The sequence below is a fragment of the Nothobranchius furzeri genome, chromosome 2, assembly GCF_043380555.1.
Source record: "Nothobranchius furzeri strain GRZ-AD chromosome 2, NfurGRZ-RIMD1, whole genome shotgun sequence".
NCBI lineage: Eukaryota > Metazoa > Chordata > Actinopteri > Cyprinodontiformes > Nothobranchiidae > Nothobranchius > Nothobranchius furzeri.
The window spans coordinates 12,167,231-12,191,084 of NC_091742.1; the positions used below are offsets into that span (position 1 = coordinate 12,167,231).

The 23,854-nt window shown below is 42.8% G+C and overlaps 3 protein-coding genes across 4 annotated transcripts; 1 reads left to right on the forward strand and 2 right to left on the reverse strand.

Annotated features, from left to right (window-relative positions):
- The first annotated feature begins 796 nt into the window (after positions 1-796).
- On the forward strand, positions 797-3,639 carry mtif3 (mitochondrial translational initiation factor 3). The gene is made up of 4 exons (XM_015947666.3): positions 797-886; positions 1,403-1,855; positions 2,064-2,215; positions 2,627-3,639. Exons 2-4 carry the CDS (start codon positions 1,405-1,407, stop codon positions 2,873-2,875), a joined length of 852 nt encoding a protein of 283 aa, XP_015803152.3. The 5' UTR covers positions 797-886; positions 1,403-1,404; the 3' UTR covers positions 2,876-3,639.
- Positions 3,566-19,609, reverse strand: heca (hdc homolog, cell cycle regulator). The gene is made up of 5 exons (XM_015947664.3): positions 19,224-19,609; positions 14,718-15,738; positions 14,313-14,479; positions 10,030-10,184; positions 3,566-4,061 (listed from the first exon to the last, which is right to left on the reverse strand). The coding sequence occupies exons 1-5, from the start codon at positions 19,375-19,377 to the stop codon at positions 3,897-3,899; spliced, it is 1,662 nt and encodes a 553-aa protein (XP_015803150.1). The 5' UTR covers positions 19,378-19,609; the 3' UTR covers positions 3,566-3,896.
- Positions 19,610-21,459: 1,850 nt separating this feature from the next.
- Positions 21,460-23,062, reverse strand: abracl (ABRA C-terminal like). Of its 2 annotated transcripts, none has more exons than XM_015947667.3 (3): positions 22,924-23,062; positions 22,313-22,378; positions 21,460-22,071 (listed from the first exon to the last, which is right to left on the reverse strand). In XM_015947667.3, exons 2-3 carry the CDS (start codon positions 22,371-22,373, stop codon positions 21,893-21,895), a joined length of 240 nt encoding a protein of 79 aa, XP_015803153.3. In that variant the 5' UTR covers positions 22,374-22,378; positions 22,924-23,062; the 3' UTR covers positions 21,460-21,892. The 2 variants fall into 2 exon arrangements, with proteins under 2 accessions (XP_015803153.3, XP_054604107.2); XM_054748132.2 differs by lacking the exon at positions 22,924-23,062 and adding an exon at positions 22,743-22,846.
- Between the last annotated feature and the right edge of the window lie 792 nt (positions 23,063-23,854).

A 23,854-nucleotide genomic window follows, 5' to 3' on the forward strand; every position in this document is an offset into this window, starting at 1 on the left:
ATCAGTTTAAAATTTAAAGCAGTTCTCTTTACCTTAAAGACCTTTACTGCACTTATTTTCAAGTTACATAAAAAAATAAAGATCCTTTTGTGTTGATATGTTGTAAAAAGTCACTGTTTTACATGGGTGGCCAGCAGAGGCCAACTGTATTTTAAAGAGCACATTAGGGAAGCACATGGAGAAAAGACCACAGGTGGTGTTGATATCTAATAAAGAAATGTTTGTCTGAGCTGCAGACTGAGAGACACGAGATGGTCTGATGTGTGATCCTTCACTAACCCTTAAAGAACAAAACACTTTTCACCTGAAACCACTTTGCAATCTTAGCTGCTTGTATCGTTGTTTAGATCAATTTTGTTCGTTTGCGCAGACCTCCATTCTGTAATTTTACAGGTTTCTCAGCTTCAACACACATTATTTTAAGTAACTAACAGGATTCTGCAGAGCTTGATGACCTCCTGAAGAGGTGATTCAACCATCGGGTTTGTTGGAGCAGGGAAACAACTAAAACATGCTGAATGCAGGTCATCCAGGACCTGGGTTTAGACGAAATTCATGTAACTTTGTATTCCTTGATTTCCCTAACAAGGACAAAGAAGGGTTTATGTTAAATTTATTTTCAAAAAGTGTTTTTAGATTATAAATACGTTAATAAATACAACTTTGTGATTTAAAAGTAAGGCATCTGCTGCCTTAAATGAATTTAATCACGACTTTGCGGCTTGAATTTGAGGGAAATCTGAAGTCGCTTTAGAAGCTGTCGTTCAACCTGCCTGCCTCCACTGGGTGGCGGCAGAGAGCACGTTTGTATTTTTCAGCAAAGAAGAACGCAGCGGAAGTGGACAGCAGTCACCCTGATGGTCTGAAAAAACAACGTCAAACCACAGTGAGTTTTTATAAAAACGCAAAAATAGAAAACAAAGTAAAACCTAGACATGCTGTTGACTCTTTGCCGCTATAAGTGAACGATCTGCTCCCAGAAACGTTTTAATTCACCGTTTTTCACATGTTACTGGTTGTAAACACCACTGTCTCAGAACTGGATGCAGTATTACATTTGCTTGATTTATACGTTATTTACACATTTTAAAAAGTTTAATTTAATCAACATGTTCCAGTTAACATTTTTTTATTTAAAACTAGCTTGTTGATATATTTTATTAATCAAAGGTAAGAGGAGAGCATTTAGCAGCTAGAAAATCAGTTTTCTGGGAGACTGTAGCCAAATTTATTCAGGTTTTGAGTTGACTTAACCAGATCTATCATTTTAAGTTGTTTTGATCGGCTGGTTTTTTAGGACGTAGGCTGTCTTTTCACCATTTTCAGTACACTCTAATGCTCTAAAAGTATGTTTAAGTTAATCTCTGTGTGACTTGTTTCACATAATCTCATCTTTGTTTAGTTATGTCTGCAGGCTGCATGAGGTTGCTTCTTAGCCATGCTGTGAGAACCATGTGCAGAGGCAGGCCTGGGTCCTGGACATCAGCATCAAGATCACCTACATGCAGAGGGAGGTATAACATCCTGGCAGCATCCTGGGGACGATCCTCTTTCTCCACAGAAGACGTAGAACAGACTCCTGCAACAAAGAAGAAGCAGCAGGGTCCACAAGCTCACGCTACCATCAGCAGCGTAGGCCGTAAGATCCCTCACCGAGAGATACAGGTGATCAGCGAGGTCGGTGAGAATCTGGGCGTCATGCATCGAGCAGATGTGATCAGAATCATGGATGAGAAGGAACTTAAACTGGTGCTGCTGACTGCAAACAAAGAGCCTCCGGTGTACCGGCTAATGAGAGGCAAACAGATCCACGAAGAGCAACTGAAGCTGAGGGAGAAAGACAAAGCAAAAGCAGGTACGTCAGAAACACAGGTCAGTTCGACATGCAATATTTAACAGAAAACTGAATTTCTTTATGCAGCCGTTTTACAAATCTACCAGTAAATAAATGAATGAGTCTGCTGTTCACGCAGCTATGTCAGTAACCCATCTGCATTCTCTCTGGGTGTATGGTCTATACTGCGTCTGGCATCATCACCATCTTCTCTGGATTCTCTCTGCAGCACCTGTGCAGGTGAAGGAGCTCACCTTTTCAGCTGGGATTGCATCTCACGACCTCACCACCAAGCTGAAGCAGGTGGAGAGCTGGCTGGAGAAGAAACACCATGTTAGGGTCACTCTGCGGGTGGGACGCGCCCAGTCTGCAGATAACCTGGTGTGTAGGGCTGGGCAATGTGGCCTAAAATCAAAATCACCATATATTGAGGATTCCACCTTGATAATGATGAATGGACAATAATTACATGTATGCAGAGACAAAAGTTGTCCACTAGATGGTGCTGTCACATGGTACAGCTTCGTAAAGGAACATGAGCATTGCCAACGTACCACATATTTCATTTTTTAATTTCCGAATTTATTGACATGGGAAAAATTCCCTTGATAAGAGTCAGAAATTTCAGTAATGATAAATTTTCCATATTAGTTTGGGTTTAATTTGAGATATGTGAGATTTGGGTGATAGAAAGGGTTGATTTATTCATTTCTTTTAGCGTCATATTTCATTTCCATTGTTGTATTTACTCTAAATGTTACTTAAGGTGGCCATATTCTTCTCTTCTTGCAGGACGCAGCTCTGGAACAAATAGTGGAACAAATAAACATGACGGTGGGTTTTGTCTCCAAACCAAAGGTCATAAAAGACGGTCGAGCAGCCATGTGCATCCTCCGACCGCCATCAGCCAAGGAACTGCTGCAGAAAAGGAAGGAAAAAGATGCAGAGTCGCAGTCCATCACCTCAGCGTCTGAGGACACTCGGAGTAAAACACCTCCTGTTGGCAACACAGACTCAACACAAGAGTCCCCACAGCAGTGAGCTGCACATCAAACATGGACGTGGACACAGCTCACGGGCTACAGGAGCCTCTTTTCAGGCAGCAAATGTCATCATTTCCTGTTACGACTCAAGTCAGCTGGCCTCAAAGACACTTGTTGTTGTGACAAAGAGGAAAAGCAGCTGAAGAGGCACAGAATCTGTTGGAACATCAGCAGAGACACAAAAACGTGACCGTGAAAGTACACCTGAAGAATAAAAACAATTAGATGAGCTCAAAGGGAAATCAAATGATGAATAAAACATGCATCAAAAGATCAACATCAGAAAGTGGCTAAAAATGGATGCAAACATAAAACCTTTTATTGACCTAAAGTTGAAATTAATTATTGTCATTTAAATAATACAGGTTATTATCCAGATTGTTTTCATGCATTTGTTGAAAAGATCGTGTAAAACCATCAGAAAACCCCTTCGAGGGATGGAGTTTAGCCAGAAACGGAAGCTCATTCAACTTTTAGGAATACATGGAGCCATTTTTTGAGCTTCAAGAGTTACTTTTTCTCCAGAAGAAGAAAAACACAAGATGTGTTTGTGGTTACATCTCAGATCTGAATCCACTCCCAACATCAAAGCCAACTCCTTTTTGCTGCTTTTACCTGTGAGAATCTTTATAAAAGATGTCCATTTGTGTGATAGGAGAGATGACGCGACGAACACGTAAAACCAACATCCGTGTGAATTGTTTTCTTTATTTTAAGATAGTTTTTTTGGTAAAAAATAAAAGCAAATTTGGCGCAGATACATTCATATGTCAGATAAGCGTTTGCCTGACGTAAATGTCATCTCCACCCTTTATCAACACTCTTCAGCAGCAGAAGCTGCTCTTAAACGTTGAATTCTCTATTACAACCATTAAAATTCATCTTGTACATTAAAAGGAGAGAACTTAAAACCATAAAACCACCTCAAGCCCCCCCAAAATAAAATATTTTCTAGACTGAGTTAGAAATAATGAAAAAAAGAACAAAAGCAGATGAACTATTACGCATGAAAACATTTGTCAATAAGCCTCGAGGACTTTGAAGGAGGAGAAAGGTTTAACGAAGTGATAGTCCAGGTTTCCGCAGTGAGGGCACTGCTGAACGTTACTGTACTCGGAGAAATACTGCATCCCGACTCGGACGTCCACCACCGGCCTCCCGCAGTGTTTACAGTTGAGTCGGGCCTGGGGGGGGGGGGGGGGGGGGGACAGAACACGGGTCTTTTGTTAAAGATGCAAAAACAAACCATCAGAAATCTCAGCAGCCGGTCAGAAATAAACAGGAGCCTGGAATGTTTGCTTCCAAGAGAAACCAAAATACTCCCAAAATAAAAGCATTTTATTTACTTTGTTTAGATCAAATGTGTGTAGCAATCGTTCTTCCCCCTTTCAGCCAAAAACGTAAAAGCGATTGTTTTTTTTTTTATCGTGCAAAAACAAGGTCTTGTTTTACATGTTCTGTAATACAAAATGGAAAAGTGGGCCACGGGAATGAATTTGAGTTTTATTTATTTCAGGTCGGGTCTACGTGGACAATGCCGATGTTCTCGGGTATTTTTGTCTCCGGCAGACAGATTCTTATGGGGATGTGCAACATGTACAGGATGTATAGAAATAAACACTTATTGTTTATTAAAGAGCAAGTCACCCCGAAATCAACCTTTTATGCTGATAAACTATCTAGATGAGTGACTAATTGTGCTGTAGACACGTGTAGTCAATAATGTGGCACCTTAGTGAATCTTAGTTCTAATTTAAACTGTCGGTGTTGTGCCGTTGTCAGGTAAAAACTCTGCACTACATTTGAATTTAAATCTGCCACCACTATTGGCTAAGTGGTACACTATGACATTAGCTGGTACATTATGATGTCACAATGCTGTAGCCTAATCAATCAATCAAAGCTTTATTTATAAAGCGCCTTCCATAACCCTGTCAGGAAGCCCAAGGCGCTGAACATGGTACAGTAGAAGGTAAATATATTGAATAAATCAAAAATAAAAGCAATTCAAATGACAAAATACAAATTACAAAAAAGGTGAAACATTCTGGTACAGGACAGATGGGTAAAACAAGGGATTGAGTGAACCAATGAAAACTGAAATAAATTCAACATAAAAGAGGGCCAAAATCAAACATGTTCAGGAAACGCCAAGCGGAGGAGGTGTGTTTTTAGGCGACTCTTAAAGACTGGCAGAGAAGGGGACAGCCTAACTGAGGGTGGTAGCTCGTTCCAGAGTGACGGTGCTAGGACTGAGAAAGCCCGTTCCCCGCGAGTACGACACCTAGAACGAGGGACAGCGAGCAGGCCTTGGTCAGAGGAGCGCAGAGCGTGTGATGGGGAATGTTTGTTCAGGAGTGTGGCTAGATAGGGGGGAGCACCACCCTGGAAGAAATGATAAACAAAGACAAGGATTTTGAATTGTGAGCGATAGCAAACCGGAAGCCAGTGCAAGGGGGCCACCACCGGACTGATGTGGTCCCGTTTCCTGGTCCCAGTCAGGAACCTAGCTGCGCTGTTCTGCACAACCTGTAGGCGACGCAGTGATGACTGACACAACCCTGCATAGAGAGAGTTGCAGTAATCAAGCCTAGAAATACAGGCATGCAGCACCCGCTCCAGGTGGGCTCTCGACAGCATATGCTTGATTTTTGCAAGGCGTCTCAGGTGAAAGAAACTGGACCGGATCACAGAATTGATGTGAGCATCAAATTTAAGTCCAGCATCAAGCTTCACTCCCAAACTGGTAACAACTGGTTTTGAGTCGGGAGAAAGAGGGCCAAGATCAACATAACGATCCACATTCCTGCTGTTGGGGTGAAAAACAATGAGCTCTGTCTTTCCCTCATTCAGATGCAGAACGTTGGCCATTAGCCAAGACTTCACCTCATTAATGCAGGACACAAAGGATTGGATAGAGTGACCTTTCTCCTGACACAATGGAGAGTAAATCTGGCAATCGTTAGCATAGAGATGGAATGATAGGCCATGTTTACGAAAGATTGACCCCAGAGGAAGCAGATAAATGGCAAATAAAAGAGGACCAAGGATCGATCCCTGCGGGACCCCCCAGCGGAGCCCCTCCCAAGATGAAAAAACATCCAATTTAACGCAGAATGTCCTGTTGTGGAGATATGATCTAAACCAATCCAGAGCAGACCCTTTGATCCCAACCCATCGTTCCAAGCGATCGAGTAGAATCGCGTGGTCGACAGTGCGTTTACATGCAGCCAGTAACCCTTTTAAAACCCGAATATTCACAATAACCCGGTTCCGCACGGCCATGTAAACACCGCCAAAAACCCGGATATGCTCATAACCGGGTTTTTTAAAACCAGGTTACTACACCTGGGGTAACCCTTTTCTAACCCGAATGTTTGGTCGTGTAAACGCATACCGGGATATCCCCATCAAAGCGTGTGTTCTGCGCATGCTCTGTTTGCAAGGAATCTTGGTCTTTTGAGTAGCGAGACGTCTTGTATGCGCCAGAACACCGGAAGTAAACAAGTTGGAAGCAACATGGCGAGTCGCGGCACAGCACCACACTTTGAGTGACGAGGAAACTAAAGCGCAAACAAACGCGGTCGCTATCTCTTCCGAACTGGGAAACATGTTGTTGTTTTCACGGATACCGGAACAAGAAGAACCGGAAATGACGCATATTGCGTCTGGACGTAGTCCATACGTCCTGACGCTACCCCAACGTCCACATTTAAATCGGGTTATGCAAGTTAGGGGTAACTCTTTCTATTTATGCTTGTAAACGGGTTATTCTGATCAACTCAGAAACCCGAATACCGACCTTAACCCGATCATAACCCGGATATTGGCTGCATGTAAAAGTAGTCTGTGTCAAAGGCTGCCGTCAGATCTAACAACAGAAGCACCACAGATGTACCCTGATCTAGTGATAGACAGATGTCATTTTGGACCCTCAGTAGAGCTGACTCTGGGCTATGGCCAGACCTGAACCCTGATTGAAAAACCTCAAACAGATCAGAGTCAGCTAAATGTAAGACCAGCTGCTGATAAACGACTTTCTCAAGCAGTTTTGATGTAAAAGGCAGTGTAGAGATAGGCCTGTAATTTGCGATCACAGAGACATCAGCACCAGGTTTCTTCAGGGTCGGCCAAACAACTGCTGCTTTCAAAGCAGCTGGGACCACACCTGTGCTGAGGCTCCCATTGATAATCTGACCAAGTGAAGGGCCAAGACACGGAAAGGCAGCCTTCCAGAGACGAGGCGGCAGAACGTCAAGTGGAGAGCCAGATGGCTTCTGCCTCGCAACAAGCTTATTCAGCTCAGAATATGAAACAGTATTGAGGGAGCTCAGGGTGGGTGGTGATGGAGGAACTGGAACAGGGTCAATAGAGCTACCAGAAATAGTTGCTCTAATGCCTGATACTTTATCAACAAAGAATCTGTGGAAATCTTCAGAGTTTCCAGCAGCTGTAGGAGACATTAAGCTAGGCTCCTGATACACCAGAACAGAGTTTAGTATGTGTGTGCATTTGTTAGCGGCTCCGCCCTCTCGGTCTGCTAGGCAACATCATTTGTTGCATTTTTCAAACAGGAAGTGGGAGTGGAATAAAACTCTGGTAGGGGGTGACTTGCTCTTTAACAACTACAGTGTTCAGCATAAATGAGTACACCCCACGACGTTGGTCAGAAAACCTTTAGTTTCTTTTCAGAGTCAACATTTTCTATCAGATACCAAACTACAGAATACTTCCACAAATGTGGGCCATTGGTTGTAAACAAGATTTGTTTATTTGTACACAATTAAGTGATTTTCCTAACAAATCCATTCAAGCCCATGTTGTTTTAGTTTTAGAAGAAAAGCCACACTTGAGACCATCCATCCATTCTGCTTATCCGGAGTCGGGTCGCAGGGGCAGGAGAGTCCGGAGACCCAGACTTCCCTCTCTCCAGCTGCTTGGGCCAGCTCTTCCAGGGGAATACCAAGGACTTCCCTATCCAGGTGAGAGACGTAGACCCAATCTCAATACTCACGCTGCAGACTTCAGCAAAGTGCACTTGGAGAAAGTGTGCAGTAGGGTTTGAGTGCGTAGTACACAAGTGTGCAAATAATTGCAGAATTGAGACAGGAAGCATTGCGTCATCGATTGCAACGCATGCCGGGATCCTGGTCGCTGTGGTACCTTTTTAAAAAACCTTTATTAACAACTTTTAAACAAACAGCCAAACAGTTATTTGAAATAAATTTACGTTCATTGCTGCTTTGTCTAAAAGTTTCAGAGCACCAACTAATTGTTCTAAAATGAACTAATTTCATTATAAAATACAGATTTTCAGAAAAGGAACTTGAGCCTTTTTTCCTGCAGCAATGAATTGTGGGTAATTCCCTTGCCGGGATCCGCATCGCTGCGGACTTGGGTGAAGTGCAATGGGGGCGTGGTCAACTTTTGCACTTGAGAATCGGGACACCCTATGCACCCCTGGCCGAGAACGCGAAAATGAAGAGCGCAAGGGTGCAAGTGCCAGTATTGGGATTGGGCCATAGTCCCTCCAGCGTGTCCTGGGTCTCCCTTTAGGTCTCTTCCTGGTTGGATGTGCCCGGAAAACCTCACCAGGGAGGCGTCCAGGAGGCATCCTAATCAGATGCCCGAGCCACCTCAACTGGCTCCTCTCGACTTAAGACTACAAAATTCTAATTAGCTTTCGACCACAGGTGAGTCTAATGATTCATGTAAGACAGATGACTATAAAAGGGCATTACTTAATAAAGAAAAGCCCCTCCCATTTTATGCTGTCAGCAATGGCTCCACGTGGAAAGGAAATCATTTCTTTACACAGAAAAGGTGAGGGCTACAAGAAGATCAGCAAAGCTTTACACATCAGTCACAATACTGTAGCAAAAGAAAGATGGAAGTGCAACCATCTTACAGAGACATCCAGGCCGTCTGCGGAAGTTAACATCTTGACAGGAGCGATCTCTGATGATGAGAAGGCTGAAGAAAATCACCATGCAAGTTCGCTGCAGCTAGCTAAAGCAGTAGAAAACCAAACTGGAGTGACCCTTTCCTTTGACACCGTACGGCACACACTGCAGAGAAATGGCATGCATGGGTACCGTCCACGAAGGAAGCCTCTCCAGAAGCTCGTGCACAAAAAAAGCACACCTAGGATTAGCTAGAGCCCACGCCGAAAGAGATGAAGACTACTGGGGCTCTAGACTCCGGAGTGACGAGACAAAGATCTCTGTTTTTGGAACGGATGGTTTCAAAACTGTAAGACGTCGTAAAGGTGAGGATCTCAAAGAGAAATGCATGGTGCCTACAGCGAAACACGGTGGTGGTGGTGTCCTCATGTGGGGCTGCATGAGTGCTGCGGGTGCATTTCATTGATGGTATCATGAACTCAACAATAGTCTGCTCTATACCGAAGGAGAAGATGCAACCATCACTTGGTCGTCGTGCACGTTTCCAACACGACAATGATTCAAAACACACATCTAAAGCTACTGCTGCATTTCTGAAGAAGAACAGGGTGAAGGTGTCTGACCAAGTATGTCTCCTGATCTGAACCCAATCCAACACCTGTGGGGAATTCTCAAGCAGCAAGTTGAGCATCGCTCTCCATCCAGCATCCAGGCTCTAAAAGAGGTTCTTCTTGAAGAATGGAAACAGATAACGCAACATGTCGCCATCTTGTTCATTCCATGCCTAGAAGACTTGGTGCTGTCCTTGACAATCACGGTGGTCATAGAAAATTCTAGATGTAGTAGTTTTTGTTGTTTGCTTCAACCAATTTTAGTAAAACTTGTGATTTTGTGATCGAAGTTCTTTTATTAACCTTTAATGTTTCGGAGTTAAACACGTGTTCAATAAACCCAGCCTTGTGAACATTCTGGACATTGTTCTTTTGTTCATTGCCCTACTGATTAAATTTGTATTTTTTAAAAGGGGAGTATCATTTAGAGCACTGTACATAAACACATAAAATAATTGTGTGATGTCATAGGTGGTCGCAGGGGCCCGAGCAGATCTGGTACCTTCACCGAAGCGCCCTCCTGACACGGGATACACCTTCTATAGGGGATACCTACATCGGCACAACGCCTGTCCACGTAGACCCGACCCTTGCAATCAAATGCGTTATGTGTACACGGATTAGATCTGTGCACGTACCTGGCAACACGGCGAGGCAGCCAGTATGTCGTAGGTGTACATGGTGCCCAGCTGGTGCCAGCTGCCGTCCCAGCGAGATTTACACTTGATGCATACGATCTTATGGACGCCCTCCAGACAGTCCACACAGATGGCATAAAGATGCATCAACCGACCTGTACAGAAACATATCAGCTTTATTTAGACTGAACGGCAGGACAGAAAATACCCACAACCGACTCCTTTTGTGCCAAATTTGAATCTTTATTTCCAAATAGAGATAAACTGTGCAGCCAGGAGGAAACTTCCCAGCTTTTAGTTTTCAGAATCTGCCAAAACAACTTCCCAGACAAGTGCTCCTAAAGCACTTTGGAAAGAGATGCATAAATATTTAAATATAAACACCAACCAATTAGATGCCTGGTGATATTTCAAAGCTACAGATTTATTATTTAATCACTCTTTCTGATGCAGTTTAGTAATGAATCCAGATGTTTACCCTGGAGATCGTGGTGCAGATGTTCTGGGGGCCAAATCATCCTTAAACCTAAACTAATGTCCAGTAATAAAACCCACACTGACATATTTAGCTGAACCACATGAAGGATCCTGCAGCAGCCAGAAGGATGCAACACTAAATAAATAACTCTTCCATGCTTTTGCATATCAAAGACAAAAATATCAAAGCTTGTGGGTCAGCGCATCAAAGACGCTTCATGATGCTCGTTCACATTCTTGTGCAGAATCCAGAAATAATTGGTTCCTGCACACAGTGAGAGCCAGGCTAACGACGGAGCAGAGTGTTTTATTATTTTGATTTTAAAGCAGGATAAAAACCTTTAATGGTCGGTGTTTTGATTTGGTTTTGCACGAGTCACAGCAGCAACTAAAACCCTGTAGTTTCTCACTTCTGACTGAAACAGGCAAAAAAAAATGCTTGCGTTGCTTTTACTGTTAAAACGCAGAAACTGTTTTTTAGTCCTCTTGCTCTTAAAAACAGTAAAAAAATAAAATAAAAAAATACATCCGTTCATTATTAGTTTAATTTAAAGTATTTTATGTAGATTTAGCCTTAGAAAAGGGTGTTTTAATGTGCTTCAATTACTCAAAAATACGCTTTGAAGGTGAAAAAACAAAGAAAACTGGCATCAGAACCTTTTGTTAGCCATTTACGTGGGTAATTATTTAAATCTCAGAAAAAGTGGAAAATGTTCCCGCTTCCATGCTTTAATGTCAGTTAAAGTACGGAAGACTATACTGGGGGAAAATTAAAGAGCAAGTCACCCCCTACCATTACTCCACTCCCACTTTGTTTGAAAAACGCTACAAATGCTGTTGCCTAGCAGACCGAGAGGGCGGAGCTGATAACAAATACACACACACAGGCTCACAACGACATTGTGACATCATATGGTACCAGCTAACATTCTAGGGTACCTCTTAGCCAATAGCGATGGCAGATTTAAATTCAAATGCAGTGCAGAGTTTTCACCCGACAACGGCACAAGTTTTAGGCAGAAAAATAAAATTTTAACTAAAATGCACTAAAGTGCAAAACTATTGACTACATGTGTCTGCAGCACGATTAGACACACATTTATATAGTTTATCAGAAAAAAAAAGTTGATTTGGGGGTGACTTGCTCTTTAAGGATCATCATCTCGTAATCACGAGAAACGTTCTCGTTGCAACGCGATATAAATCTCGTTGAGAAAGTTTCTTGAAATTACACGTTTCATAACTCGTAATGAGAATGCTAAACGGTGAAACGCCGTCATCTCGCGGGATGTTTCAATCGCATCCATTAGAAACAAAGCAAGATAGAGTCAGAGAAGCAGTAACAAGTCAGAAGAACATACACCTCCACGTTCGCCAGGCCGTCCTCCATTTTGAAAACAACGAAGAAAACCGCCTGAGCCCTCACCATTTCTTGTCCAAGCAAAATTGCGGGACTTCCACTTAGTAGTTGGGGTGCAGCTTTCAAAGTAAAAGTTGACTTCCTGTTTGTGCTTTTCACAATCACAAACGCTACGTGTTCTGATATTGCACTAGCATGTTGTTTCTGTGTGGGAAGTCTGTGGGTGTTTTAATGGGGTTATTTGCCTACAATTAAACACAACCTCTAGGTATGAAGGGCTGTCATTGGGTTGCCTTGGCAACGGGGTGGTGCAGACGGCAGAGAAGAGAGCTAGCGAGCATCATTTGTTGTTTCAAGCATCGTTGTTTTGGCGCTTTAACCTGGTTGTGATGGCGCTGTCGCTGCTGTACTTCCTAAATAGCCGCCTCGTTCATTCTGAGTACGTATAACCGCCATTTTACTGTTATAATCTTTCTCATTATTACCAGTTATTAAACGCGTTACTTCAAGAAACTTTCTCATTAAAACAAGATTTATATCACGTAACGAGAACATTTCTCGTTTTTACAAGATACTGATCCTTTTTCCCCCCGCACTGACACTAATATGCTGCCGTATTAAAGCAACAATGGATATTTTTAAACTTTAAGCCAGCGCTTTAACATTGATCTCAGTGTTTATGGAGTTAGAAACTTGATCAGTTTCATTTTTTACACCACTCTGCAGCCCTCTGACGGCCAAAACCCATGTTAGGTTTGTGGTGCAGGTAGGTGTCCTATAGGGGGCACCCTTTAACGTGCTTTACAGGTGTTAGCTGCTATGCTAACTGTTAGCTTTTTCAGTTTGCCGTTCGTCAATAAAAAGCACAAGAAGAAGTTTGGGTAACGCTTTCTTTTGCAAGTCCCCTAATTACTAAGTGCTTACATGGTAATTACATAAGCTGTTTTTACAGGACCATAGCGTTTGCAAAACGGGATTTGCCGTGGCTCCCTGGGGAGGATTTTGGCATTTATAGTAGCAAAGCTGGAGCTAGAATAAACTGCCATCAGGCACCTCTCAAACCAAGATGGGATAAAGGGAGGCCGCTAGGCAGCCCCCCCCCCCCCCCCCCCCGCATGTGACGTACAGGGTCGCACATTCAGACGCAAGACACGTCAGACTGATGAAATTTCTTTCTCAGGACCTTTAGCTTTGATGTGACCTGCTTTTTGTCCTGCTCGACCAGCTGGCTGTCTCTCACCGACCCGGAAAAAGGCAACTAATCTGTTCGTCCCGCTCGCACGGCCAAAAGCTCCATGGTCTCCAAGTCCGTTATCTGTGTTTATATCCCTTCCGGCCGGCACTTGGCGCACAGTATACGTCACTAACGCGGCCACCCTCTTTTGCAGGGGGGGTTCCCACAGTCAGCGCATCACAATCGAGTTTCATCACCTTTCCCCTTTGCTCCTTGCCGCATTTACGAGACCCACAAATTAAGATTTATCACTCTGTAATGGCCTGTCTTATAAAAGAGGCTATTGTAAGTTAGTGTATTATTGTTCCTGAGTTCTTAAACCGTTATTACCATGTAACACTGGTTCAATTTTAGTTTTTATTTTTATTATTCATTCCCAGTAAATACTGCTGTACACAATAATTACACTTTATTACAATTACACACTTTAATTACACAATAATACACTTTAACTTACTATGTAATTACCATGTAAGTACTTAGTAAGTAGGGGACTGTAAAAGGAAGCGTTACCAAAGTTAGCTTTTTCTGTTGGCATCGTGGCAGAGCTTGGAAGTAAAAGTAAGAGAGTAATGTCTTTGGAGGCGAAGCAAAGAGCTAAAATTAGAGTGAACATCGGTGTGGCCTACCGGTATGCTAGTCTGGGGGAGCTAAAGGAGGCTAAATAATCATGGACTGAAGGTGACCTGGCTTTGTTGCTACTGAACTTGTAAGTAATAATATTTTTGGCCATGTTAGTATTAGCTAATTGTTCGCGCTAGCTACAGCAGGATTGTGCATGACAGTTGTAATTCCACTTTCAACCAGTAGGGCAGAGGAGCAGAAAACCATTCACTGCTACTTTAATCCAAAAGAGAATAAACCCTGAAAATGTTATTCTGCACCGATTCTTGTTTCGAAGGCTGATACCAATTTTATCTCAAATAACTAATTAAAAGGATACACTAATTTATATTTTTTAAATTTCTGATGAGCTTAGGAAATATAATTGTGCAAAAACAAGAAGATCTGTTTTGGTTAGACTGAACTGGTTTTTAGTGATGACATGTTCGCAAACTGCTCTCAAAAATCTGATTTTTGAGTGTCGATTTTGTTGATCTTGCTGAATATTGTCCATTCCCGATCCCTGACTGAATTCTTAAGTGCATCACTACAATTGGGACAAATATGTACGGTAAAACTGCGGAGTGGGAAATATTCGTGAAGGCTGACCTTGAAGGTGGCAGGGGATGTCGTACTCGATCTCGTCGTGGCGTGAGGGGCTGAGAAACAGCGTCCCGTCCACCAGAGGAAACTGTTCGAACACAGGCAGCGAGCGGTGGCAGAGCGCACAGTTCACTATGTTCCTCTGGCTCGCACTGAGAGCCGACAGGATAAACCTGGATGAAAAAAAATTATTTACTTACTTGAATTACACAAAAATAAATCAGGGCGATGAATCGTTTAGGGTTGGAAAAGGAGCATGAAGAAGGTTTGTGCATGGTTTAAAAATGGAGGGAGTGAAAAACGAGGTTCATGTGTCCCTAAAACAAGTGGATGGAATCGATTTCATAAAACGTTGATTTTTAGGCTGAAGCTTCACTGAACTGCTGTTACAGTAAAATAACGAAGGCCTACCTGCGTAGCTCCTCCCCCTGCCCCACCTGGGCGTCGTCCTCCATGCGAACGTGATAAGTGTTGAGTTTGTGACGGGGGATGTGGGTGAGGAGCTCCGAGAGGTCCAGCCTCCTCAGGAACTGCACCGGGTGAGGATGGGTACCGTCCCCTTCCGCTCCGGGGTTGAGGCGGTGGTGAAGGGCGAAGGACAGCTGCAGTGGAAGAACAGATCCGGGGTCCAGGTGCGGAGCTACGCTGCTGGGGGCTCCTCCCAGGGAGCAGCCAACCCCTCGAGCCAGAGCCCCCCCAGCCAGCAGGTGTTTCCTCTGCGGGTCCAAGTGGACGGCTGATCGGAAGAACTCACCCAGCTGACGGGAGCCCCGCAGACTTGCTGCTACGCCTCCTGATCCCGGGACAAGAGTGGGGGAGAAGGTGAAGCTGGTTGGAGGAGATTGTCCTGGAGAGACGCACGGAGATTTCTGAGGAGGTCCCAGAGGGGAGAGACCTCCTCCCGCTGTTGCTCCTCTCTCTGTGGAGTTTTGTCGGTCCACCGATTGTCTGCGAGGTAACTCCTGGCTCGAGGCCCTGGGAGGTAATTTCCCTCCTCCTGACTTGCTTTTCTTGGCCTCCTCAAAAGGTCCGTCTAAGGATCCGGCCCCCCCTCCACTCGCCCCGCTCCGACCCGAGCTCCGCTCCGACGGCTTCTTCTTCCGCTCATCCTGCATCCGTTTCACCTGATACCAGTCCGTGTCTTTCTTCAGGTGGCCCTGTCCACAGCGGCAGGAGCAGAACCTGAAGGCCAGGTCGTAGCCCTTCTTAGTCCACATGTTCTGCCGGCACTGCTTCTCGTTCCAGGACCGGGCCCGGCCGATGCAGTTGAACTGGACCAGGATGGAGCTCTCCCACTCGTAGAAGCACTGCAGATGCATCCAGTTGCCGTAAGGGCAGAGCTCGTTGTTGCAGAGCACCCGCTGGTGGTCGTCCTTCTCCAGGTCGACGGTGCGGCTCAGGCTGCAGCCGAGGGGGGAGGCACACGGCACCTCTACGCCAGGAGACAGGAAGTGGACAAACAGACAGATGTTAACCCATGGCAACAGCTTTTCTAGATCCTTTAAAAGTACTTTTATCTCAGCAGTTTTAATTGGCAGCGTTCATTTTATTTCATTTACAAATACTGATTCACATCAATTCAGCCACACTGAAAGAAAGAAAATTAAATTTGTTACGAAAAATAAACCAACAAAAAGTATAATACAAAAAAAAAACATTAATAATGACATAATTTTAACTTTTTACAGCTATTATCCGTAAACTCTGTGAATCATTCAGAGACTTTACCAACATTTACCATCTGGGCCACAAGGGCGCACCCAAGGGGTGGCCAAGGGTGGCCATGGCCACCCCTAGAAAATTGCTGCCCCACCCCCACCCCCCCAGGAAAAGCCAGTGTTAACAAATCATATTAATGTTCAGTAAATTGATCTAGTTCACTCAAGACATAATTGTAAAACAAAATAAAAATATTACAATTAATGAGTAAAGAAATAATCAGATTTTTTTTAAATGCATGTTATTCTGCTGCTCACCATTTTAAAAAAGTTTTTATCTCCATAGTTTTTTTAAACACAGCAGCAGGTGAATTAACCTAAAAAATACATTTTTAAATTCAATTAGGGATAACATTTTAAATAACTGAAATGTTTTTGTTTGTAAAATTTAAGTCAAATGTTTTGGATACGTACTGTTATTTTAATTAAAACGAATAAAGGCGCAGTGCAGTACATCACTACGGACTAAACTCTCCCAGAGTTACCACAAGGACCAATTTGGTGTGCCACCCCAAAAGTTTCTTTGGCCCCATCTGGCCACCCCTATCACAATTTTCTGGGAGGCACCCCTGCAGGGCCATAATTATTCAATCAGAGCTGTAAAACCAGATGAAACTTTCAGGTGATATTTCGATCATCAGCTTCAGTTCAGCAAACACAACACAAGGTGAAAATGTCCAAACCGTGATATGAAAGTCGCTCACAGCATCTATTTATGAGATTAAACCGGCCATCTGAGCCCGTTAGCAGCTCCGTTCAAGTCCTGCCAACTGTCGGGGCTGGATGTGAAGAGCAATGTGGGCACACCGTTTCAGAGGAGCAGCTTTTGTGTGTGTGTGTGTTTCCTCCTTCCTTTTCCGGTACAATGTCAGCTCTCTGTCTTTGTAACTCTCTGCAGAGTAAAGAAAAAACTCACATCTGTGCGTTTTTAGTCCCGGAGACATCTGATAAAAGTCTGGAGTTCAGCCGGAACAAACGCGTCGTCATTATTCACAGAACAGACGTTCAAATTAACTCATTTTATTGTTCAAGTGGGAATTTTACTGTGATTTGGAATCACTAGACTGGTTTATTCAATATATTTGCTCATAATAGTTGATTGATTGTGTTATTGACACATTCTGGGGAAACAAGGGGCTAATCCTGTTGAAGTGAACACAACAATGCACCAAAGTCCTGTGTCTGCCCTATTTTGTTTATTTTTATTTCCCAATGACCCACTTTTAAAAAATGTTTTGAATTGGGCTGAACCAACAGTTCTTCAGCCTTTTAACCCTTTAAAGTCAAATACAGCACCAACGTGTTTTCTTATTAATGTTTTTTCTTCACATCTCAACTCTGACTCATGAAAACATTTCAAAATTAATATAAAAGTTCATCAAATGACAACTTTTTTAATCACAAAGACCTTTTGTGACTCCTAACTAATACTGGCTACATGGTAGAACAGGTGGGACTACCGTTGCCTTGCATCAAGGAGGTTGCAGGTTCAAACCCCAGCAGTGTTTCTATGCGTGCGTACATGCAGGGTTTCCTCACGTCAATGCAAAAAACACGCACGTTAAAATTGTACATCGCTTTGGATAAAAGTGTCTGGAAGTTTTATTTAAAAAAGACTAAATTACCGTGCTGAAATGCAGCACCGTGCATTTCAGCACAGTGCTGCGTCTGCAGTGATGCAGGCGTTGTACCGGTCTGTCGTGGTGAAGAGAGAGCTGAGCCGGAAGGTAAAGCTCACGATTTACCGGCGGATCTACGTTCCTACCCTCAACTATGGTCCCGAGTTTTGGGTAGTGACTGAAAGAATGAGATCACGGATACAAGCGGCTGAAATGATTTTTCTCCGCACGGTGGATGGGCTCTCCCTTGGAGATAGGGTGAGAAGCTTGGTCATTCAGGAGGGGCTCAAAGTAGACCCGCTGCTCCTCCACGTCGAGAGGAGCCTCCATGGTGAGGTTTTCCAGGCACGTCCAACTGGGAGGAGGCCTAAAGGAAGAACCAGAGCATGCTGGAGGGACTATGTTTCTCGGCTGGCTAGGGAACACCTTGGGATTCCACCGGAGGAGCTCGCCCAGTTGGCAGGAGCGAGGGAAGTCTGAGCCACTCAGCATATTTCGGCTGCTGACCCCGCGACCTGATTCTGGTGTGATAGGGTGAGCGTCCCATCACTGTATCACGACTGATCATGCTGACCGGCTAGCACACAATTCTCACCCGGGAGTCTGGGGATCGAATCCCGCCTGGGGCCCTCGCTTCTCCTTGCCACACTGGACAAGCCTAAGAAAAATGGATGGATGCACGGTGCACCATCTGTCTGCTGTAGAGGATTTTTCTTAAATATGTCTTTTAGATCTGACTCTACTCCTTTTAAGCATGTTCAGCAAAATACACAACTATGTACTGGAGTGAAAAGGCAGCTCATGTCTGGAGAAAAACCTGAAGAGCTGCTGATCAGTTCGGCTCTTATAATAAAACAAAAGCAGTCGTGGGTGTTTTTTTTACACAGGTACAAGTAAATAAGTGACTTTCTGTACAGTCAAGTAAGTAACTCTTAATTTGTTCATTTATGTTCCATTTAATTCAGCTTTTAGCTGTAAGATTTGGGTTTTTGCTTTCTAACGCATGTCTTCTTTACCCTGACCTGCTTGCATTAGCTGACGTGCACGTTTTCTTAAGGCCATATTGAGGAGGGCATGCAGCCCGAATGACCAGCTGGGAGTTTGCATGAAGATGCATTTGAGTGCGCACACATGCGGTAAGACTTGTGGAGGAAGGCCACAATTAAAGCTGAGGTGTGAGTCAGATCGGGCCTGTGGGAGAGCCTGCAAACAAGATCTAAGGTGGTTAACATTGTTTTTCTTCACTTTCTGCAGTTTTCAGGGTTTTCTTTCCGCACTGGTCCTTACAATTACTGCCACAGGCTGAGGCTGCAGCGCAGTTGAGCAACAGCTACCGGCCGATTCATAAACACGCAACAACAAAAAAATCAATCAGTTCATGCAAGGCCTTGAAACGGACGTCGACCAAGTGACGCCTGTTCGCCTCTTATGGAGGGTTTATTTCGCCCGTGCACGTGAGGGACAGGAGTTAAACATGTGCAGCGACGCAGTGCATGTGTGCCACGGTGGAGCGGACTGCCAGGCTGGATCCTGGCAGGCTTTCTTTGGCAGGATCTCCAAACTTCTCCACATTCTCTTACCAGTGGAGCGCTCGGTCCGGGGCGCAGCGGCGGCCGCGGCCACCGCCGCAGCGGCACCTCCCGCTGCGGCCGCACAAGCTCCGTTCTCCTGCTCATCCCCGCTGCTATTCGTGCGTTTGCTCTTCTTCCCCTTGCTGCTCTTCTGGTTGGGCATTTTACACGATTCAGAACGTCGGCGGCGTTAGTTTCGACCTCTACCAGAGGCTCCAGACAGCGCCGTCTGGCATTTCTGTGGACTCCATTTCTGCAGCGGACGTCGTCGACGGCGGCGGAGGGGTTTGTTTTTGTTCCGCTGCTTTTGGCTTCCTCTCGGGCTCCAGGCTCTGCTTTTGCAGCAGGTTTAAGGAATTAGCTGCTATAACCTTTAAGAATGAAGGCGTGTCCGTTTCTTGTTTTGATTCCTGCTCTGCTGTCTTCTTCCACCCCGTGACGTCATGTAATCCCGCCCCCAACAGCTGTCCGTCAACGTCGTGCTACGTTCAGGTTCCCAGGAATATAGGGGGAAAAAAACCAACACACAAGTACAAACCATCGTACAAACTCCTGAAAACAAGAATCGTCATCTCTAGGGGTGGTTTTAACTGGTCGGGTGTATATTTCCGTCCTGGAAAGTGGACGATTGTTCAATTAGGATAATTATTTAGCAATAATCTCATTAAATCTTTAGGTGAGTCAACATTCAGCTGCTTATTTGTAACTTAAATATATTAACAATTAAACAAACTTACCAAAATTTCAATAATATGACCATATATAGTATTGTTAAAAATTCTCGAACTTTTGGTTTCGAGTCAGGACCTTCATCAGTAGTCCTATAGATATACTGTCCCCTGGTGGAGGACTCACAGATGTTAAGAGCAAATTAAATCACTTTATACAAAAAAAAAACATATTAGCCAATTAGAATTATTACAATAATGTTTGCCAATAATAATTTTGTTTTATAAACTAGAATTTTTATTGATTCATATCTGAGGCTTGAAATTCGTGACTTGGAAGATTTTTTTAAACACTTGCTTTGCATTTTTAATCCATCCTACTAAATAAAAAGTAATAAAAATGACAAACTACAAATAAAATAAAAATTATGCTTTCTAACTGGCATGAGTGCCATACATTCAAGTTGCCCAGTTTTGTTTTTAACCAACTCAGCTGAGTATATAAAAAAAGACGAAATATTTAATTTGTGTGCAAAGATTTTATTTCTCCAAATATTTTAGAGCAAACCAACCACCTGCTCCTTTAATGTGTTATTGCCAATGCAAAATACAGTAATGATGCACTAGAATGTACTATTCAAACCTCCCAGTAGATCATAGAAATAGTTGGAGGTTTCAGCACCATCCAGATCATAGTTCATGTTTAAAAATTCACTTGAAAGCAACAGCAGGACACTCAACACACGGGGACGCAAAACAGCAACTTCCTCACTCTTGCTTTTATTCAGAAAACAAAATTTGGTTGTAGATTTGGTCCTGAGAATGACATTACTCTAATCATTTTTCACCAATCAAAATATTAATGTAGAGCCAAAAAAGCTTAAGTAATACATTCAACATTTTGTCACTGGTTCTTGTTGCACACGAGAGAGCAGATTTTGGAGTTTATAAAAAACTGGAAAACAAAGCAACTTTTTGTTTTTGTGATGGAAGAAAAAGCAGCACCTGGTTTTTCTAGTCATAACATCTAAAAAAGGAGCATTTTTTTTTACATTTCCAGAAGTTCTGTTAAAATCTTATCAAAAATCCACAAGCGGTAGAAGACGTGGATCGTGTAAACAGTAGATCAGCTGAAAACCACCATTCCTACCACAGATTTACTAGTATTTCTAAACAAAAACACCCACCACAATCCCTGATATTTAGATTTATGCAATGATAACTATCTCTAAAGGGAAATCAGACTTTGCCCAGTGATAATAAACTCAGAGAGCTCCAATTAACTACGCTAAAGGTCTTGTGCAACACTTTTACAAACACTGAAACGATTATGAAAGGCATTTGGGTTTCATCCACTGTTCCCAAAACACAAACAAAACAAAACAAAAAAAACCCCCAAAGTTTTGCATACTAGCTTTGTGGAATCGTGATGTCAGCACCGGAGGATGACGATACCTGCGGCTGATAGAACGGCAGCATCTGAGAAGGAAAAATAACCGCTCCTCGACGTGATTTTAAGCTCTCTTCACTCATCAGAAATAAGAAACTACAAAAGTAAATATTCCAAAGGAGGCTGGTTGTGATAGAAAATTCATGTCTGCTTTAATTTATTTGGAGAATTAACTCCTTCATTCACAAAAACCTCAAAGACTTCACGATGTAATGCTAACGGGGCCGGAAGCTTCAAGTCTACACAGTCTGGGTTCATCTGATGCAGACTTTTGTGCTTTTCAGAAAATGTTTCAGTGTGAAATGAACTTTTGTAGTTGCTGAGCCCCCAAACAAATGATTAATTTTAAAAAACTGGCACATTTAGGTCTATAAGCTTTCTGTCTGATCTGATTGGTTATTGTGCATCACTCAAAATAGCAGGTCTGTAAAAAAAATAAAAGAGGAGGAGGATGACAATGAAAGTAGATGCAAGTGCACAGCAGGAGCTTCGTGTTAGGAAGGATTCGGCCGGACCCACAGCTCCTAAAGTGTGTCCGGATCCAAACTTTGGTCTCATTCTTACAGCAGGGTGATTTCAACATTGTCGTGGACGCCCTGCAGAAGCAGCTCGCTCTGGAAGTCGATGATCTTCCTCTTCTTGGCTGCCTTCAGGGTGCCCACCAAGGCCTCGAAGATGTTAGCGCATCGGTCATCGTTAAATAAAACCCCAAACTTAACGCTAGTCTGACCACTGCCGTCTGAATAATAAACAGCAAAGACAACAGCTTAGATTTGCATTTAAGTCACCTTGAATGATAAAAAATCTAACACTTTAATTGTATGAAGTTAAAGTGCAAAACAGTGGTAAACCTGACAGATTATGGATATATTTAAGTGTTGAGACATGCAAGTGATCAGTTTAATTATTTCTGAGGCATTGTTTACATTTTATATGAATGAATGATAAACAAATGCTTAAACCAAAACACCAGGACTCACTTTTACTGCCAAGTCGGTGAATCTCCTCCACAAGCAGTTTTATTTCATGGGACACGTCCATTGTTCCTGAAAGGAAAAATAAACATTTTTGTGGAATTTGCCATTTTAACTGATATTTCGTGGATAATTCTAGCTAATCGGTCATTTAATCAAATCAATACCCTTAAATTTCACCATATTTATTGATTTACTAATATAATATGATTTCCTTTGACAGAAACAGTTGGATGATGATCACATTAAGCAGCAGAATCATGACTGAGCTACTGGAACAAGCTCCAACCCGAACAGGGCGGACTGTCACCAATGCGGAAGTACAGGTTAGCACTCCCGGCTAGCAAACACAAAGGCTAAGGCTGACTGACAACTCTCATTATTCAGATTTTTAAACAATTCTTAAATTTTGCTTAATACTGCTCAAACCGGTCACCTTTTGTCGTGACTTCCGGTGTTAAATGAATATTTTTCTACGCAGCTAAACGCGCGGCAGACAAATGATACGCTGAAGGAGACGGACGAGTTGTTTCTGTCGACTGCGTCGATCGATACATGATTAAATAAAAGTTCACATAAAGCAAAGCGGTGAGACGGCACTGTGGTGGTCGTTTTACCTCGTTAAATATTGTGTTTTAACCTGCACTCAGGAGGTGGTTGGATGAGTTTCTGCTGGAGTCGGCAACCGGCGAAATGCTGCTGCATTCAGTGTTTGCTCGGAAATTAAACTTTCACAATCCAATTTAGGCAGAAATAACAACGGGTTTAATACCTTTTAGTTATGTGATGCAATTATAAAAGTTTAAACCAAGTAAATATTAATGAGTAAGGTGGTGGGTTCTCACTTATGTGTCAGACTTTAGATAATCTTTTGTTTCCGTGTCCTGTCGCCAGGGGTGTTTCTAGACCAATTTTTCCAGGGGGGCCACAGTGGGGCCAGTATTTTTTTCATGGGGGCACAAGACAAAAAAGGGGAAAATTAGGGCAATATCAAAATTCTTTTTTGTCTCCGACATATGACTAATTTTGTGCTTGTGCACAATTTTGCCAAAGGAAATTCCTAGTACTGTGAAACTACTCAGTTTTTTGTTCTCTTCTTTTTCATATCTATCTTTACTATATTTTGGGGATCAAATTTATCAAAAAATTTCTTTTACTTTTTTCATCTATGATCTTTTACAGCTGTATTTTACTAAAATAAGATTCAAATGAATTCATAAGTAAAGACAATGAACAAGTAAACTATTACAGTGAATGCAGTAATGGTTTACTTGTGAAAGTAAAACTGGCATGTTTTTATGGTACTCAGATAACAATTCTGAATGCTTCACCACAACATGAGACTTGAGTAAAAAAATAATTCTAGTTGATTATTATAGTTTGTGACTTTATTTGAAGATTACATGTACTGTACATATGAAAAATAAACATTCAAACAAATTACATATGTGCACAATACAATTTCAGACAATTTCAATTTTTGCCTTTCAGACTTTGCATGTACCAAAAAAAACCTCCTCTCTCAGTTGCTTTTTTCCAGTTCCTAAA

Coding starts and splice junctions, on each gene's coding strand:
- mtif3 (XM_015947666.3), top strand. CDS start 1,405: ATGTCTGCAGGCTGCATGAGGTTGCTTCTTAGCCATGCTGTGAGAACC. Junction 1,856..2,063: donor GAAAGACAAAGCAAAAGCAG/GTACGTCAGAAA, acceptor TTCTCTCTGCAG/CACCTGTGCAGGTGAAGGAG. Junction 2,216..2,626: donor CCCAGTCTGCAGATAACCTG/GTGTGTAGGGCT, acceptor CTCTTCTTGCAG/GACGCAGCTCTGGAACAAAT.
- heca (XM_015947664.3), bottom strand. CDS start 19,377: ATGCCCAACCAGAAGAGCAGCAAGGGGAAGAAGAGCAAACGCACGAAT. Junction 15,739..19,223: donor CCGGACCGAGCGCTCCACTG/GTAAGAGAATGT, acceptor CTCCTGGCGTAG/AGGTGCCGTGTGCCTCCCCC. Junction 14,480..14,717: donor CAGGGGGAGGAGCTACGCAG/GTAGGCCTTCGT, acceptor TTTTTCATCCAG/GTTTATCCTGTCGGCTCTCA.
- abracl (XM_015947667.3), bottom strand. CDS start 22,373: ATGGACGTGTCCCATGAAATAAAACTGCTTGTGGAGGAGATTCACCGA. Junction 22,072..22,312: donor TCACCGACTTGGCAGTAAAA/GTGAGTCCTGGT, acceptor TTTATTATTCAG/ACGGCAGTGGTCAGACTAGC.